Source organism: Abramis brama, assembly GCF_963993115.1.
Source record: "Abramis brama genome assembly, chromosome: 22".
NCBI classification, from domain to species: Eukaryota; Metazoa; Chordata; class Actinopteri; order Cypriniformes; family Leuciscidae; genus Abramis; species Abramis brama.
The window spans coordinates 25,950,906-25,968,670 of NC_139984.1; the positions used below are offsets into that span (position 1 = coordinate 25,950,906).

General features: G+C 36.9%; 1 protein-coding gene across 2 annotated transcripts in view; it reads left to right on the plus strand.

Annotated features, from left to right (window-relative positions):
- The window catches only part of LOC311073824 (uncharacterized protein), a 45,260-nt gene extending 29,241 nt beyond the window's left edge, over nt 1-16,019 (plus strand). Inside the window, exons 3-14 of one of the 2 annotated variants that reach the window (XM_084099835.1) lie at nt 6,038-6,155; nt 7,088-7,299; nt 9,553-9,709; nt 10,228-11,208; nt 11,860-11,907; nt 12,055-12,134; nt 13,503-13,546; nt 13,725-13,776; nt 13,978-14,066; nt 14,314-14,353; nt 14,920-14,993; nt 15,344-16,019. In XM_084099835.1, the coding sequence (XP_083955961.1) occupies nt 6,080-6,155; nt 7,088-7,299; nt 9,553-9,709; nt 10,228-11,208; nt 11,860-11,907; nt 12,055-12,134; nt 13,503-13,546; nt 13,725-13,776 (1,650 nt within the window). In that variant the 5' untranslated portion in view covers nt 6,038-6,079 and the 3' untranslated portion in view covers nt 13,978-14,066; nt 14,314-14,353; nt 14,920-14,993; nt 15,344-16,019. The remainder of the gene's footprint in view (nt 1-6,037; nt 6,156-7,087; nt 7,300-9,552; nt 9,710-10,227; nt 11,209-11,859; nt 11,908-12,054; nt 12,135-13,502; nt 13,547-13,724; nt 13,777-13,977; nt 14,067-14,313; nt 14,354-14,919; nt 14,994-15,343) is intronic. The other variant, XM_084099836.1, reaches the window with a different exon arrangement.
- Nucleotides 16,020-17,765: the final 1,746 nt, after the last annotated feature.

Below are 17,765 nucleotides of genomic sequence, written 5' to 3' on the forward strand. Positions count from 1 at the left end.
CAGTTTTCACGTGCATATGATATTGCGCACTTTATGGCGTGTAATACGCACGCACTCCACACCCCTAATCCTACCCAAGTGGTTTACTTGGGTAGTTTACCCAGTTTGTGAATCATTTGTACGCAAAAAAACTATTATTGGCGTAATAAATGGCACGAGAAATAAAATTCGTGTTATAGATAGGCTACGCACTTTCATGAGATCGCGTTGCAGCAAACCTAGGTAAATAAATCATTTTAAAAGGCCACGTTAACCAAATAAACAACTACAGGTGGTAACTAAAATTCTGTCGAGTTTTTAACGTCAATATTAAATTATTAAATGATTTATTTATTAAGTTATTATCGCACAATTTTCGTGATGGGGAGACAAATTATTGGATGTACTGGTGAAAGTTTTGGCGTTAGTTCAACATCTTTGGACCTGACTGCCACTTGAACTGCACACAGGTTCTTCGTAACAGAACAATCTACTTGCTGTTTGAAAAGAGGCGTTGCTTGACGGTATAAACACACACACACACACACACACACACACACACACACACACACACTGTTTTCATGTTTTATGGAGACTTTCCATAGAAATAATGATTTGTATTCTGTACAAACTGTATATTCTAGCCCCTTACATTAACCCTAGGACCCCAAAACATGACAGAAAACTTTCTGCATATTTACATTTTCAAAACACATCACTTAGTAGGCTACGATTTATAAGCTGTTTTCCTTATGGGGACCAAAAAAATGTCTCCACAAGGACAAGGACTTCGGATAGTGTTATCTTTGTGGGGACATTTGGTCCCCAATGATGTAAGATTTACCAGGCCACACACATACCGTACCGTCATTTGAGATCGTTTTAACAGCATGTTGGGAACAGCAGTTGGGAAACCCAACAATGTGTTTTTTTTGTTGTTGTTTTTAAATAAATAAATAAATAAATAAATAAATAAATCATGTAATTTCATACTGGATTACTCGGGTAAGATAGATAAATGTCTGATGAAAGAGAAGAGTGATCTTGTGATTTGTTCAAGTTGCCAGGCAACAAGCTACACGAGAGTCGCTCACAGAATAGCAGAACATCCATTATCTCTAAAAGTTCTTTATTTTACCGAGTTACCGATTGAAGCTACAATGCGTATCCATCCTGTTTTTATCGAATTAACCTGTAGTATTTTATCCAGCCTTTGTCAATAAAGTATCGTTACAATGAAGAGTTCAGCGTATAATGGCACAGGGGGCAGTTTGTTAAGAATGCGAGACTGAGCACGGTCGTAATATGAATGAAGGGTCACCTGTGAACATTTCTGTTTCTCTGTATCAGTCTGCCAGGCTTCCACACATCTCACTAAAGAGAAATGGAGTAATTCATGTAGGCTATAAGAGCCAAAGGACACATAGCCTATGTCAGAGACTGTGCTCGTAGTGAACACACAGACGTAATTTCAGGTCCCAAGGCACGTTTGCAACAAGATAGAAGAATCTTCTGTAAAATCCATAATCTCACGTAGCTACATGCAGAGGAAAGCAGTAGCCTACTTTTAAAGCTCACCCAGTTTGCACATTTTCACAAACAAACAATAAATTGTTAAAAAGTTATAAATGCAGTTATAAATTCTGTCATTTCACATTGGTTGACATATCTTTATAGCCTAAAAGAAAGATTCCCTTGCTGCAACTGAGAAGTTCCCAGTGTCACGGTATAGATGTAGAATTGTGTATTGAGGCTTTTGTCCAGTCCTCCGGGGTGTCTGCAGTGTGTCTAAACATATGCGGTCACGAGGAGGTCACGAGACGTGCTGCTGCGCCAAAATGATTAATGTCATCTTTTCTATAGAGAAATGGCATTTCGTAGATTAACGTTTTCTGTACAACATGGTGAGTGCTTTAAACAGGCATGTAGGCTACAGAGAATATAAATACTAGTAGGCTACTTGAAATCCTATATTAACATCCAAAATTAAGAAGCCTAAATAAAGACACGCTGGATATTAAACCCTTGCAAAAGCAACTTGACAAGTTTATCTTTGAAGGAACAAAGATGGAAGTCCAATGACTTTTTAGACAATCATTCATAAGGCGTTTGAAAGAAAGAAACATGAAACTATAGCATTTCAACATGAATGCAAATAAGAAGTTATTGACATAGGTTATATAGTAACATTTTATTTATGATTTATTTTTATCTTGAATGCTGAATGCTGAAGTAAAATGTGATGCGAGGAAGTTATGCTAGTACTCTAAAAGTCACTGTCAACAAGGCAGCTTTAAAGAAATTGTACCTCATATATGAATTGTATTCATCTTTCAGGATTCCTTTATTTATTTTTCCCATAGTGGACTGAATTCACCTGACATGACAAGTGCACTTTAAAGAACAATGTAAACAGTTATGAATAACAGAATTAACAGAGCAATCGACTCTAGCAAGTCGAGCTCATAAGTTTCAGGAGTACTTGAGAGATCTTTCTAAATTTCACTCTTTTTAGGTTCAGATTGTGAAGATATAAAACTATCAGAGACAGGCCCATTTGTATGCATAACCGACAACATCCTTTGTTCATCAAAATCCTTTCCTGGAATTACTCTCTTATTTGTCCTACCCCTAAAAAACACTAGGATATTACTAGAATTTTTATTGAATTAATCCATTGCGCTGTGCAGAAACAATGAAAATATTATGATTTTATGTAATCCAAAACGTCTACTTGTGGATAGACATAGCCTAAGAAAGAAAGAAAGAAAGAAAGAAAGAAAGAAAGAAAGAAAGAAAAAGATTTTCACATTCGTTAAAACTCTTTAATTCGCAATACTTTTTGTTTTTTTTCCAAAATGTTGGGTGATGTCCTCACCAATTGGAGTTATGGTAGCAAAAGAGCTCGTTGTCTCATTCCCGTTTTTACCCTCTTTAGAGAGCCTATCTTTCCATGAAATGGTTAAAGCGATGTTATTATCGATGTTTTATGCATCTGTTTGTGTCAGCAACCACAAGAGCGCAGAAGGTAGGGAGGAATTATAAAAGGGTTGACACCCAGAGCGACCGGCGCGCTTTTGTGAGAGAAAGAAAAATGATTTATTGCCAGCAACGTGGTTCAAACAGAGTTCACTGAGAATTGTAGTGTACCGGCGGAGGCGCTGAGTTATGGTCTTGCTGAGCCACTACATCAAAGATTCCTTTTCAGATTTAGTGAATGGACCCAGCGGCATGAGACAAGGGAACAAACTTACTTTAATTAGAAAATTCCCAAGATCACAAGCGACTTTCAAACAATAAGGAAAGAGTTTGAAATATATGAAAGGCACAAGGGGAACCATAAAAACCTGCAGAATAATAATTATAATAAAAAACCAGATAACCGCCTCCTCCAACAACACTGCCACTTCCAAAAAATATTAATAAAATAGAAAATGCATCGAAAGAGTTTAAATAGCATTTATTGAATATCTAATTCGTATGGAATGAGTACACTTGCATTCCCTGCACACTCGGGCGCAGTAATATTTCATGTTAATAGCGCTGCAGCTCGGCAGAAGCCGGACTTGTAATATGCATAGTGAATGCTTCTATTTGACATGGCTTGTGACAGCAATTCACTGAACTCAAAATAACAAATCGTTATCAGAAAAAGATTGATTTTAGCGTCACAACCGGAGATGATAGCCCCTATGGCTCTTTGATTATCTTCTTTAATAAACAGTATATGAATGGTTATGATTCGACTAGTTAAACCATTCGAAATGAGAGACAATGCTTTTAAATTGCTGTCATGCTGCCATTTACACGTCATTGTTTTAATGCAGTCCAAAGTAATCTTGTACATGTGCTAGGATTGAGATGACCATTATTCAAACACAAACCTGGCCATACTGGCAGGCCTTTCTTGGCGTCTTAGAAACTCATTGAACAGTGTATTATATCAAACATTCCCTGAATAAAAAAAAAATAAATAAAAATAAATCCCTGCAGGAGAAAGAGAGTCGTTGAGGCTATCAGTCTTTGTCTTCGAAATACGCCAGACATGTTATTGACAGTACTGAGTGTCTGAGTAAATACTCAAACAGGACACTGTGGAGAGTAAATGAAAAGGGACTAGTCCTTGGATTTCAGTCCTTGTGCACAATTAATCACTAGTGCGAGACAACCGCTGTCCACGTGCAGCTTATGTAAAAGGAAGGGTGATGTCTTTTATGTTCATTTCAGACTGGGTAGGCCTATACTTACTTCAACTCGACTGCTACCCTAAACCTACCCATGGGTATCATATGCACGTAAAAACTCATTTTCGCATATAAATTTCACGATAAACACAATGCGTGCTATAGAGACGCATTTAGTGTGACCGGGTTGGAAATAGGGCGATCTGAGAAGGTTAAGTGCAAAATAGTCAACGTTCTGATGGAACCCTCTTCCATTAGCTTAGGCTATATGACGTCAGAGAGGACAAATACTAATTCTGTTGCGAATGCAAGAGTTTTGTGATCAATTTGTAACTATTTAAAATGACTTTTGAAACTTGTTGGCGCTGGGTAACTTGTTGTTTTTAAAGACTTTCCCATTGCCCTAAAATGTCATCCTTGTACGCCAAATCTGGGCTGTTCCTGCTCTTTGTTCATCAAGACATTGTTTTAAATAGTACTCAATGCGATTCTTACTACATCAACCTACAATATTTGTTTGGTTACCCGAACTAGCAAATAATCATCTTAGCGACTCGTTTCTTACACTGCCAGTTAATTAAATAAACAAACTCTATCATTCCAAAGATTTTTTTTTTGACATGCATTGTCAGTACAGCATTGACAGTCAAAATCCCTTTGTTTGACCACACCCATTGATTCTCTTGATGTCTTTTTCACCAGGTAAAATAAGCAGACAATCTCAAAACACGTCGAAAAAAATGTATAATAAAATCACTATTAGTAGCCTATTCAAAAGATCCATTTAACCTGTGTTGCAATTTCATCACACATCAGAAAGGTTGTTTGTTATCCTTTTTACAAAACATGCCGATGGAGAAAGACAAACAATGTATATTACAGAAATATTTTATTCACAAAGAAGCATTGCTGGAACATTTATCTACATGGCTGTTTACGACAGATTACAAATATTTTTAAAATGTTATTATTATTATTTTTTTAAACGTTAAGACACGTGGAGCTGTTGTTACAACTGCAAACCGTTACATGAATAATTAAGCTACTCTATAACGGAAACAAGTCGATTATTTTAAATACCTACCACAAGAGGATTGAAAAGTAAGTCAAGGTTTCAAACACTGTATTATAAAACATTATCACGGAAATGAAGTCTGTATTCTGCTATCCATTGTGGCAAAACTAAAGAGACGCGATCCCAGACTTGCGTGTCTTTTCTCTGTCCAAATGGGCAACCCAGGCTCATTGGAAATACGTTACTCTGGGTACTTTTTTGCAAACCCTGAAATACGTACCTGAAAGTACATTTCCCTGCACTTTCCGGGTGAAACGTCCACTAGAGGCATACATACATTTAAGCTTGGCATACATTTCCCCCGTTCCAGATGCTTGTTTATAAGCTTATAAAGGCGACAATATTAATAAATGATGTTCAGCATACACTTATTTTAATATAAATTAGGAATTATTTCCACGCCTTTGAGGTGCCAAGCATGCCAGACTGAGGATAGACGTCCGACGAGCACCTTGGATCGCACTTCCCCGAGGTAACTTACCGAAATAGTATGGTATTGCCTCGCAAAAGGAACAATTCATAATTAAAATGCTTTTGCATGTTTTAGTTTTCATGTGTTTTGTGTAAATTAAACGGCAGGGAATCGCGCAATCATGACCGTGTTGATTACGTACCAAACCGCACAAAACTTGTTGGCAAACTATTCGCGAACAGCCAGCCAAAAAATATTATACCTTTGCTATGTGTCTCACTATGTCTCACACTAGTATGATTTAATAAGATATCAAACGCATTAACAAGTTTTGCCAGAACGATACGTTTCAGTCAGGTGATTTGTTTTATTAACACTTTATTGCAGCGCCACAAATATGTACCACTCGGTACGTAAAGTTAATGCTCAATGCTCAAACATCCATTGGAGTCGCTAAAGAGAAGGACTGTCACTGTATGTGGCATTGCGATCGACAGTCGGAGAGGTATGTACTGTAATATATCCAATTTCCTAAAACTGTGTTATTTAATGATAAATGTTAAGTGGTACGCGTTGTTTTACTTGATCATGTTTTCTGTAATGATAAATCTAACTTTAGAACCATGTGAGTGATCATGACGTCAGTAGGACAAATGAATGCCTCGTGATTTAGCTGAAGTTCGTAAAGTTACATCGGCAAAGTACGCATGTAGCCAGCTGGCCAGCTAGCTGCTAGCTAGCGCTTGTTAAGTTATTTTTTAGTGATATGTTTGCTGTAATGGTAAATATGATGTTAGAATCGTATGTGAGCACTCTCGATGAAACCAATGGCCTTCAGTTACGTATCCTGTAATGTTTTGTAAAGTTAGTTAACGTTACGTATTTAGTGAGCTAACCCTGTACTGTCTGAACGATATATATTTGCACATACACACATTCTTCAACAAATATGTGCAAACAAATGCAAGATATATTGCATTACTTTCATGTAGATAAGCTGCGTGTAGGCCTATGCCTTAAGAACTACAGATCCCATGAAACTTTCGACCAATTAAGTCACGTGTTCCTGCCATAATACAGCGTGTACTATGGTACAAACCTTACAGTGTTAGGTGCAAATTAAAAACGTGTATTTTTAGTATAACGTACACAGACAGGTGAGTTGATTAATGCTAGTTGGTTGCTTTTTTTATATATACAATTTAATGTTTGCCTATCCAAAATTTTAATTTATTTATTTTATAATTTAACAGCAACATTACACTAACTAAAGTTAGAAAAGTGAAATCATATTCAACCACCCCTTTACTTTTTAAATGCTTTTTAAATGTGATTTTTGGTTTAACCCAACATTATAATTGTGCCTCTTGTTACTGGATCTCATGTTACAAAAACAAGTTGTATATAGGTTTTAATATAATTTTTTCTTCATTTTAGAGATGCCAGGAAGTTCTCAGAAAATGTGCACAGGGTGCAACACCCTAATAAGTGTTGCATACAAGACCTGTCCAGCTTGCAAACAACTGCAGCCGTACAAAGCCAAAGTTGCAGCCAAGAGACGCAACTTTGAAAATCAAAAAATCAAGTGGAAGGATTCAATAAATAAAAACAACAACAGGACAGTTGTTCTTAATAGCAGTCATCTGTTGGTAAGATTAGTTCAGAGTTAAGGATGCTAATATGGATTTATGAAATTAAGTCAATTGACCCTTTGCAGGGAGCTCGATTGACAGGACGATTGACACCCCCTGACAAATCATACTTCGCCATCTGCCATTTTGCCCGACAACTTTTCGGTTACTTTTGATATTAAACATATTAAAGGCACAATATGTAGTTTTTTTGCTTTAAAAATAGCAAAAATCAATATATCTATGTTATGTATCTTTTTAGTTGTGTACTTACATTATCCCGACTCTTTTCAACAACTTTCAAATAAGGATAAATTTGTAATTTAATTCTAAGACATGGGACGTGTCTTTATTTTCGTTTTGTCTCCCGTCAATGGCGTCATATCCGCTTCTCTCTGGTTTCCGCTCGTACTGACATACACCCATATACAGTCTATGCATACACCAGAGCACCTTAACCAAGGCGACAGACATGGACAACTGTGTAGCTTGTAATGTCTATCTGCATGCTGTTGTTGTTTCGTTCAAACATTATGCATCATGGCAAGCAGACTTTGGATAAAAAAGGAGAACTAAAACGAGGATTAAGATCAGCGCTGTGTTTTTGAGATGTTGAGATCGAGTTCCACGTCTATGACTAACTTCGACCGCTCGTACATGTACTTTATTAAACAGGTGAGCACATTTACATAAACTAATCAATGTTATATAGTTCAGCAATGATAAAATGTTATAATATGATCTGTAGGGCCTACGTTATTCTAATATTAATTGAGCTTACTGCTACAGCTTAATGTTCGTTTGTCATACAGACAAACGAACACATAGAATAACATAAATGTTTATTGTGTTTATGTGCAGTTTTGTGTGATAGTGTAACGTTAGACCAAGTGAAACAGTGCTGCATTACCTCACATGTTTAATTTGTTTAATAAACTGACCTGTGAGTAGTAATTCTGCACTTTGGTAGAATGAAATGTCCATATTCCTTTTGACGTTACATTTGCGTGGGACTCGATTCGCGTGTGATTCTGCTGATAGCTGAAATGTCCATAGCATATTCCTTTTAACGTTAGCTGTTATATCTGCTGGACTCACGTCGCGTTTGGAACTGATAGCTGTCTCTTAGCAAACGCGCCCTGCTTAATATCACATTGATGTATTTACTCATCCGTAAACAATATTAGATTGGTGGACTTGGAAGTTGACCACAAGATCCATAATTCTTCTTAGCAAGTGTTGCGTCATCAAAATACGCCTTTGTTATTGTAAGAGGTTAGCGACCCCTAGCGGCGAAAAAATTACATATTGTACGTTTAAACAAAGGCTCGCCTTTCAAATTTGGTCATTTTTTTAAAAGAAATATAAACAATAAATATCGTAATAATGTGTCGTGAGACTCTTGACAGATCATTGTAGAGCATCAGTTACAGCTTCTCGTGACACGATCATCTCTTCCTTTCAGTTCAGTTATATCATCAAATAAATATGAATGAACATAAGAAGAAATGTTGTTTTAACCGCGGAAAGACATTAGTACACTCCGTTTCTCAACTTCAAATCCTCACGTTAATCTGCTATCTCTTCTGACTGCATTGTCGGGCAAAATGGCAAAGTATGATTTGTCAGATCACCTGTCAATTAAGCTCCCTGTGAAGGGTCAATTGACACAGTAAAGGTCAACAGTCAATAGCCATGTTTCCATTTATTTGTCAAGTGAAATTTTTAAATGTTTCGAAAAAGAGAAATTTTTTGTAAAATATGAATCAGGTGTTTCTATCAACTGGTTTGGAGGGAATTAATTAAGATCCAGCTAGGGAAATTACAGATTTGCCTTACACCACATTTCCCATTCCGCCTGTCAGATAAGTATTAAGTGCTGGGATCTTTGCTCACTGCTACTGAGAGTTTCCTGGTTAGTTTATTTTCTTCCTCTTAGTAATGTGCCTGACTGCATATACAGCTTGGAACTTTGTCAAAGCTTTTTCCATATCCCGTTCAGCACATTAACTCTTTTTCGAAAAAGGCAAATACCACCTCAAACAACAGTTAAAATAAAGTTTTTTGCTAAATTGAGGATATTTTTTTCTCTAATGTTGATGAAAACATGGTTAGTGAAACATATAGTATAGTAATGAATTCCTTGATATGAGCTGTACATTAAATATTACCATTAAACAGCTGTCATGAAATTCATATTTAAATATTTTTTTAATATTTAAATTAAAAAAAATATGTGCATGTTTTTTATTTAATGTTTTTATATTTCAGCTTGACAAACTTGCTGCCCTTGATTTCTACCCCGTACTACTTTTGGGGAAGAAATGCAAAGGAAGCTTAGTGGCCGATGTCATCCTAGGAGGGGATTATGTTTTGGATCCTGATTTGCTTCAGAGGGTTAAACTTATGTATGAAGCTGTGCTAAAGAGTAAGTATTTTTGTACAAACACGGAGCTCTGTAATGTGGAAACACTGGTAACCCAAAGGAATGTGAACCCACAAGTATCTTTCTCTTTATTTTTCATATTGACGCAAAGGATGAGCATTACTTTCAGCCATAATAGGATAAAGTAGCATGTGATCACCCAATCGTTTTTTTTAGCAGTTTTTCAACAAGCTAGATAAAAAGTAAGCAGAAAATCAAGAATGCTCTGATCAGCACAGCATTACCTTGACTGAGAACTAGATGACTAGATTTGTTGACATAGACTGTAGATAATTAATGGCACTTTTCAGTCATAACATAAAACACCTGTAATGTAGAAATCAATCTTATTATAAATACTATTCTGTTATCATCACCCGCTGCAGGTCCTATTAATTAGATCCGCTGCAGGTCCTATTAATTATAATTAGTCATATTCTATATAGAATAAAGTGGCACTAACAAAAATGTAGGCAAACTGTTTAATTTTTCTTGTGTTTGATGTTTGTCTTTTCTGCAAGTTCATTTTCAAAGACAGAAGGCAACAAGTAGCACAGAAACCCCTGACCCTCCAGAAGCTACTGTCAGCGAGACCGAGAACCCTCCAGTAGCTACTGTCAGCGAGACCGAGAACCCTCCAGTAGAGAACCCTCCAGAAGCTACTGTCAGCGAGACCGAGAACCCTCCAGTAGCTACTGTCAGCGAGACCGAGAACCCTCCAGTAGAGAACCCTCCAGTAGCTACTGTCAGCGAGACCGAGAACCCTCCAGTAGCTACTGTCAGCGAGACCGAGAACCCTCCAGTAGCTACTGTCAGCGAGACCGAGAACCCTCCAGTAGAGAACCCTCCAGTAGCTACTGTCAGCGAGACCGAGAACCCTCCAGTAGAGAACCCTCCAGTAGCTACTGTCAGCGAGACCGAGAACCCTCCAGTAGCTACTGTCAGCGAGACCGAGAACCCTCCAGTAGCTACTGTCAGCGAGACCGAGAACCCTCCAGAAGCTACTGTCAGCGAGACCGAGAACCCTCCAGAAGCTACTGTCAGCGAGACCGAGAACCCTCCAGTAGAGAACCCTCCAGTAGCTACTGTCAGCGAGACCGAGAACCCTCCAGTAGAGAACCCTCCAGTAGCTACTGTCAGCGAGACCGAGAACCCTCCAGTAGCTACTGTCAGCGAGACCGAGAACCCTCCAGTAGCTACTGTCAGCGAGACCGAGAACCCTCCAGTAGCTACTGTCAGCGAGACCGAGAACCCTCCAGAAGCTACTGTCAGCGAGACCGAGAACCCTCCAGTAGCTACTGTCAGCGAGACCGAGAACCCTCCAGAAGCTACTGTCAGCGAGACCAAGAACCCTCCAGTAGCTACTGTCAGCGAGACCGAGAACCCTCCAGTAGCTACTGTCAGCGAGACCGAGAACCCTCCAGTAGCTACTGTCAGCGAGACCACAGGCTCATCAGAAGCTACAAGACCCCGGGGCCCTAAGGCAAAAAAAAGACAAAGAAGTGAAGTATATTTCCTTAATTGTCAGTAATGTCTTATTAGTGAATAATATGTGGGGCATCTCAGAACTATGTCTTTTAATACAGTACCAGTCAAAAGTTGGAACCCACATACCCATTTGAGAGAATGGGAAAGCGTGCCCAATCTTTTGACTGATACTGTACATTCTAAATGAGTCTGTAGAACCCAGTTCTGGCAGGTCACGTTAGACAAGCTCGCATCAGCTGATCCACGTCTACCTATAGGAATACAACGCCTATCACTGAATACATATATACGCTCCTCCAGTATTATTAACAGCTATTGCGTTTCCCAGGAGCTATTTACTCTCCTCCATCCCCAGCTCCTCCTCTCATCAATCAGTATGTGGCATTCTGATTCCCTCTGAATGAGACTTAAATTCTCTAATAATGTTGTACATTACAAATAATTAATGATATCTGCAATACATTAATGTTGGTTATGTTCTGTTATTGCTGCTCTCCCTGCTCTTATTCATGCTAGGCTGCATGGATGCGCATGGAGTTCTTGTCCAGAGCAAAACTAAATCGCCAATCAAAACTGTATGCTAACTGTCAATCATGTTTGATGATTGTGGTCCTGACTGAAATAATGTTTAATAAAATGTGGTATGTTGTATATTCTTTATACAGATTCAGTCCAACAGAGGGTAGCCAGCAAGATGAAGCAAAAAAAAAAGTGTTAAGTAAATTTTCTCTATTTAAAATGATATGATGTATCAATTACACATTGATTCAGGGTATTTGGTAACAGTTTGCCACAGTTTGGTATTGTCTATACTGGCATATTGGTATACTTATTTCAATGTTATATTGCCTATCTTTCAGATGAGTGTCCAGAATGCTGTATGAGAGTGAGGCAAAACAACTTTGAGTACTCCAAGGTTTTGAAAAGAAGAGTGAGAGAGGTTTGTCTTTCTAAAGCCATTTCAAACTGTCTTGCTTTATATCAATGTACCCTCATTCACTCATTATTAATATTTTAATCCTTTTTGATTCTACAATGAAAAAAGGCCATGTGTCCACCAAAGCGTTTTTTTCACGCGACTGCCGTATTTTTCCAATTGTTTTTAATGGGAGTGCCGTGGTTTTAAAACATGCATGGGTGTAACAAGGTGCTGAGCGTATTTTACACGCTGATATACCGAGCCTTCTGCGTTTTTTACCAGTCGCCGAGAGTTGACGAATGTTCAACTTTGGGTAAAACGCAGCGCTCATCACTGTCACTTTTTACCCAGCCGTCCAATCACAGTGGAGGAGGGGCTGGACAAATGCCACACAGACCAACTGTCACATTCTGCTTGCTCACATTTAAATTTATTGGAATTTTTAACAACACAGAAATAAAATGATCTGTGAAATGAGATACTAGTACACTTTTGTTGATATTTCATATAATATGTGATTTTAGCAGAGCGCCTAGCGTTTTCAGCTGGCTAAAAACGGTTTGGTGGACATGCGGTTTAATACTGCGTTAAAAAAATGTCTTCATTGTTTGAGCACTTGACTCTACAACTGGATGTTTGGAGAACAATAATCTGGATTTAGTGTTCATGCACTGAGCACTAATTTAACCAGAGTTTTACAAACAAGATGCATACATACTTTACAATAACAGAAAATAATTTGGCTGTACGTATTGCTCATATAATGTAGACTGCTGTCCAATCAATACTTCGGTTACCAACCAATATATGTTTAGGTAGGTCTTATGTTGGAATTTATTTAACGTTACTTGTAGTTATTAGTTGTCTGTCTGTCTGACAAATATGAAACCTACAATTGCACATTAATGTAATTTTTCAAGTAATTATTCGTCTTTGATTTTCCTTATAGCCTTCATACTTTTTTGCAAGTATTGACATGAAATAGGTCTTAAATTCTTAAAATCTTAAAAATATTTATTTACTAATTAAATGTAATTTACTTGTTGAAACTTGCAGAAACCTTGAAAACATTAATGTAAAGATAAAATAGTAGAATGAATACGTTGGTAATGTAAAGTTAACATGAATTGAAACTGTCACAATGTTTTCATGTAATTTACTAGACCACTCAGATGTATGATATTGTACTGTACCACTTTGAAACACCACCTTACAGCAATAAATGTTCTTGTTTTAATGTTATTACATGTTAATATTTTCCAACAAAGTATATTTTGAGTACTCCTGACATGACTTACTTGCTACCACCACAATTGCAAGACTTGTGCCAAGACAAACGTTGCTGGATGTTGTGTTGTGATAGTTTTTCTGTGTGTGTTTATTCTATAGGGAACAGAGGAGGTCCTTATTTGTTGGGTTCCATGCAAGACCTGGTAGGTGTACTAATGTACAGTTTATTACACACTGACACCATACACAACAGTTTAAACATTAACAATGTTAACAGTTTTTTTTAATAGTTATATTTCATAAAATGATATACCATTTTGCTAGCCTGACAGAGTTACTCAGCAAATGTAAATTTTTACTTTAAACGTTGTATCTTTACAGTGGGACCAAATGGAAGGACTCCTGGGAGCCCTCCTCCCTTCTTGAAGAATGAGTTAAGCATTTTGTTTGTTAATTTTAAAATTATAATGAATAAAATAACTACAAAGTTTTTGGCTTGTTATTCATTGTCTAAAAAACTATGCTATATACAGTTCATACAGATCTTTAGAAATAACTTAATTTAAAATATTGTATTAAATGTCAGTTTTGTATGAATAAATGTTCACTAGTTCACACTTACATATAATTTCAGGTAGCAAGGTTTAATGCCTATTTGGCGTGCTGTCCGGAGGGAGGGCTCCGAGCTCGGATTAGGCCCGAATCCAGAGTACTCCCCCCCGTGTAAGTGTTCAGAACTAGAAGTGTGGAGAAGGGGTGGTGGAGGGATGATGCAAACTGTTAATGGATCGAGGTAAAACTGTTGAGTCTATATATACCCTCTTGTTTGCTGAGTGCTATCCACTCGTGTTAATTATCTGAACGTGTTCCTCCCAAACTTAGTTAATAAAACTTAATTTATATTTATGTCTGTGAAAGATGTTATTTTTTTTCACCTGTGTTTTTCTGTATGTGTCTTGTTTGTAAACAGGATTACTTGTAACTTGATGGATGGGTGGGGCATGGTCCAGGTAGGAAACTATCAAATTTTTTATTAGGGTTTAGATTAATTAAAATGGATGTATTTGGAGACATTTGCTTTACTATATGCCCTTGATGTTCAGGTTTGTGTCCCTTTGTTCAGATGACATTGTGTGGTAAACATCATAATGGTCCTGGTTCCACACTAGGGAAGGAAGTGGAACAGTAGTTGGCATGCCATGTAATGGCAGTTTTCCACTACACAGTACCAGCTTGGCTCGGCTAGCTTTTCACTGTGTTTTCCATTGCAGCTAGTACCTCCACAATAGTCTGTATTTGGATAGAAGACCAGTAGCAGTTGTATCTTTTGATCTATTATTCATTGGCAATGCAATAATTATGCCTTCTAAGCATCAAACTGATTTAATATTGGCATAAAATTACATATAAATTTAAATACATAAAAAAGAGACCTGTTTAATATCCAAGAAACAAATGTAACTTGTTTTTAACAATATGAACATGATTAAACAGAATAACCTGAATTATCAAGTAATCAGATAACAAAAATCAAATGGTGGTTCGTACACTAATAATACGTTTCTTGTAATTTTAGACTTCTAAAGCAGATCCACTTTGGGACCTGGAAACCCTGAAAGCACCAGCTGGAAATGAGAGAGTGGGAGGATGGTAAGAAAATAATGAACATGATCTGACATGAAGAAGTTTTGTGTTTATTACGAAGTTGACCACAATGTTAATCTGCTGTAGTAATCTGTAATTAAATGCTTGTCTGTCACAATTTCACAATATCTCCAGCCAAATATTTATAGCCACTTGTATGATATCTTGGTATCGTTTACATGAAGCTGCATTTTCTTTTGACGAGTAAAGATAATGATTAAAAGGTTATTTTGATGTTGGAAATGCAGCATTGTAGACTATTTGTAGATATTTGGAATTGTCATGTTTTTTTGGGACCTTGACTGCTGTGTGATGTCATCTTTTTCTTTCTGTTTTTCCTTACAATTCCTCTACAGGTTCCTGTGACTTGATAGAGGACGCTAGATGTGGGCACAACAGTTCTATCAATCGTCTGTTTGTCTGTTGGAAAATAGTGCAATTGAATTTTACATTTCAAACCAAAGCTAATAAGTGTCTCTCTTGACTGGCATCACCAGTAGCGAAATAATAATGTTAAAAGTTTGTTAGTGAACTAAAAAGTCCTTAGCCTACTGCTTTAATAAATCACTGTAACTTTTGCATGAAGTACATTGACAGGGTATGTAATATTGCCTCTGATCTTCTTCAATTTCTTCATATTATTCTATATGTGTATGTATGCAATATCTATTCACTGTTTGTTGAACATCATCAAATGGAATTTAAACCATAGATGTTTTTCTGTTATGTTTTCCATATTGTATCATCGATAAAATCCACTTTCACTGACATCCTGTAAATCTGTGGAGAAATTTCTTCCTTTGTCTTGATGCATACATATGTTCACTACTGTAATAAACACAATTGTAATGGCCGGTTGTGTGAACCTAACAGAATACATATTTAAAAAAATAAATTAAAGAAAGTAGACTTATAATTTTATTCAGCAAGGATACATTACATTAATTAAAAGTGACAGTAAAGACATTTACAATGCTACAAAAGCTTTCTGTTAAATAATATAAAATAATTATTTTAAACTTTCCATTCATCAAATAAACAAAAATTAAATGTATCATGCTTACTATAGTTTTTATTTCTCACAAGTTCATGACTCATGCAAAAGCACTTAGGCCTATAGTGTAGCCTATTTTACTGTGGTTCATACGTATGTGCACTAATAAACACCATTGTGATGGCATTGCCTGCTATGAAAGTACCATTTGGACACCTAATTGACTTATTCTCTATAATGCAGATGCTCACAAGTAGGCTACATGAATTGTGCAAAAACACTTAGCAAACACTTTCGTGCAAAAACACTTAAATGGTGCATATTTTACTTGTGTGGTGCGTACACTACTGTAAAGACAATTGTTAAGACAATTATAAAGACAATTGTGATGGCATTGCCTGTTGAGTGAACTACACTACAGTTTACCGTAGTAAAAACTAAACAGTAGGCTACACTTTATCAGGGTTCTGTAGTATTCATTAACAAAGTGTTGTAATACAGTTAGGCCTACTACAATTTACTAAAGTAAGTTTCACATCCAAAAGTAAATGCAAACTACAAACATGTTTACCCAAATAGCATTATTCATATCACATTAATCCTACACTGTTAACAACATGCTAACTGCTAATTTCTAAGTAAGGGGGCAGTTTAGTAAAGCCATGGCCAAACAAACGTTTTAAAACTCCAGCTGCAGTAAAACCTTTTTATATTATGTGCATAGATGGTTTTATAACCCTATATTTAACCCCTAATTTGCTAAGACAACGAGAGTGGTGCTGCTGATGTTTTTATAAAGCTGCTCCAAAATATTAACTAACATCTTTACTTTTTCTCAACATAGATCTATAAATACAGTGTAAGTATGACTTCGGTTTTAGGCTACTATAGGTTTGATATATTCCGTAGATGTATCTTTTTACAACCCTATTCACAGCAATACTTTGGTAACTGGAAGAACTACAAATATGGCGCTAATTTGTGTCAAGCTGGAAGGTGCTGCTATAGGAAATTGTAGTTTTAAATAAATATAGCTTATTACTTAAAATTGAAAGTAATAAATACTGAATTAAGAGTACAATTAGGCGGGATTTAAGTGGATGTAATCGCATTTGTGTGATAATATTTTATATAACTGCTAAATAGGTGAGAATCAATTTTGACCATAATTGACTGCACCCCATTTTAGTGACTCTATCCTTAAGAGTATAGTCACATAGCTAAAGAGCTCTCTATAACAATTGGTCCGATGTATTTCGCCCCTTCTGTATTTTGAATGACAAGGCTTAACACCCTGCTGAAAAATCCAGCTAAAACCAGCCTAAGACAGTTGGCTGGTCTAAGCTGGTTTAAACTGGAAGTAGCTATAGCAGATTGGTTTTAGAGGGGTTTTGAACATTTTTTAGCTGGTCTTAGCTGGTTTTAGCTGGTCAGGCTAAAACCAGCTAGGCCAGGCTGGAAAAAAGCTAGGCCAGGCTGGGAGACCAGCCATGGCTAGCTGGATTTTTCAGCAGGGCATGCACTGAGGTCAAGGTTCAGAGGTCAATATTCCAAAGCAGGAGCCATTTCCAATCTTCATACTGGCATATATTATTCTCTAATCCTACGTCAAGGCTTTAATTTCAACATTTCATGGACACAGCTTTTTCCCAGGGATAGTTTCAGTGAAACCTTTGGAAGCCCAACCTCCAGCCTCCAACCTCACAGGCATCCCATCACAATTGTGTTTATTACAGTAGTGCACATATGCATGTACCATGTACCACACCCAATTAAAATATGCA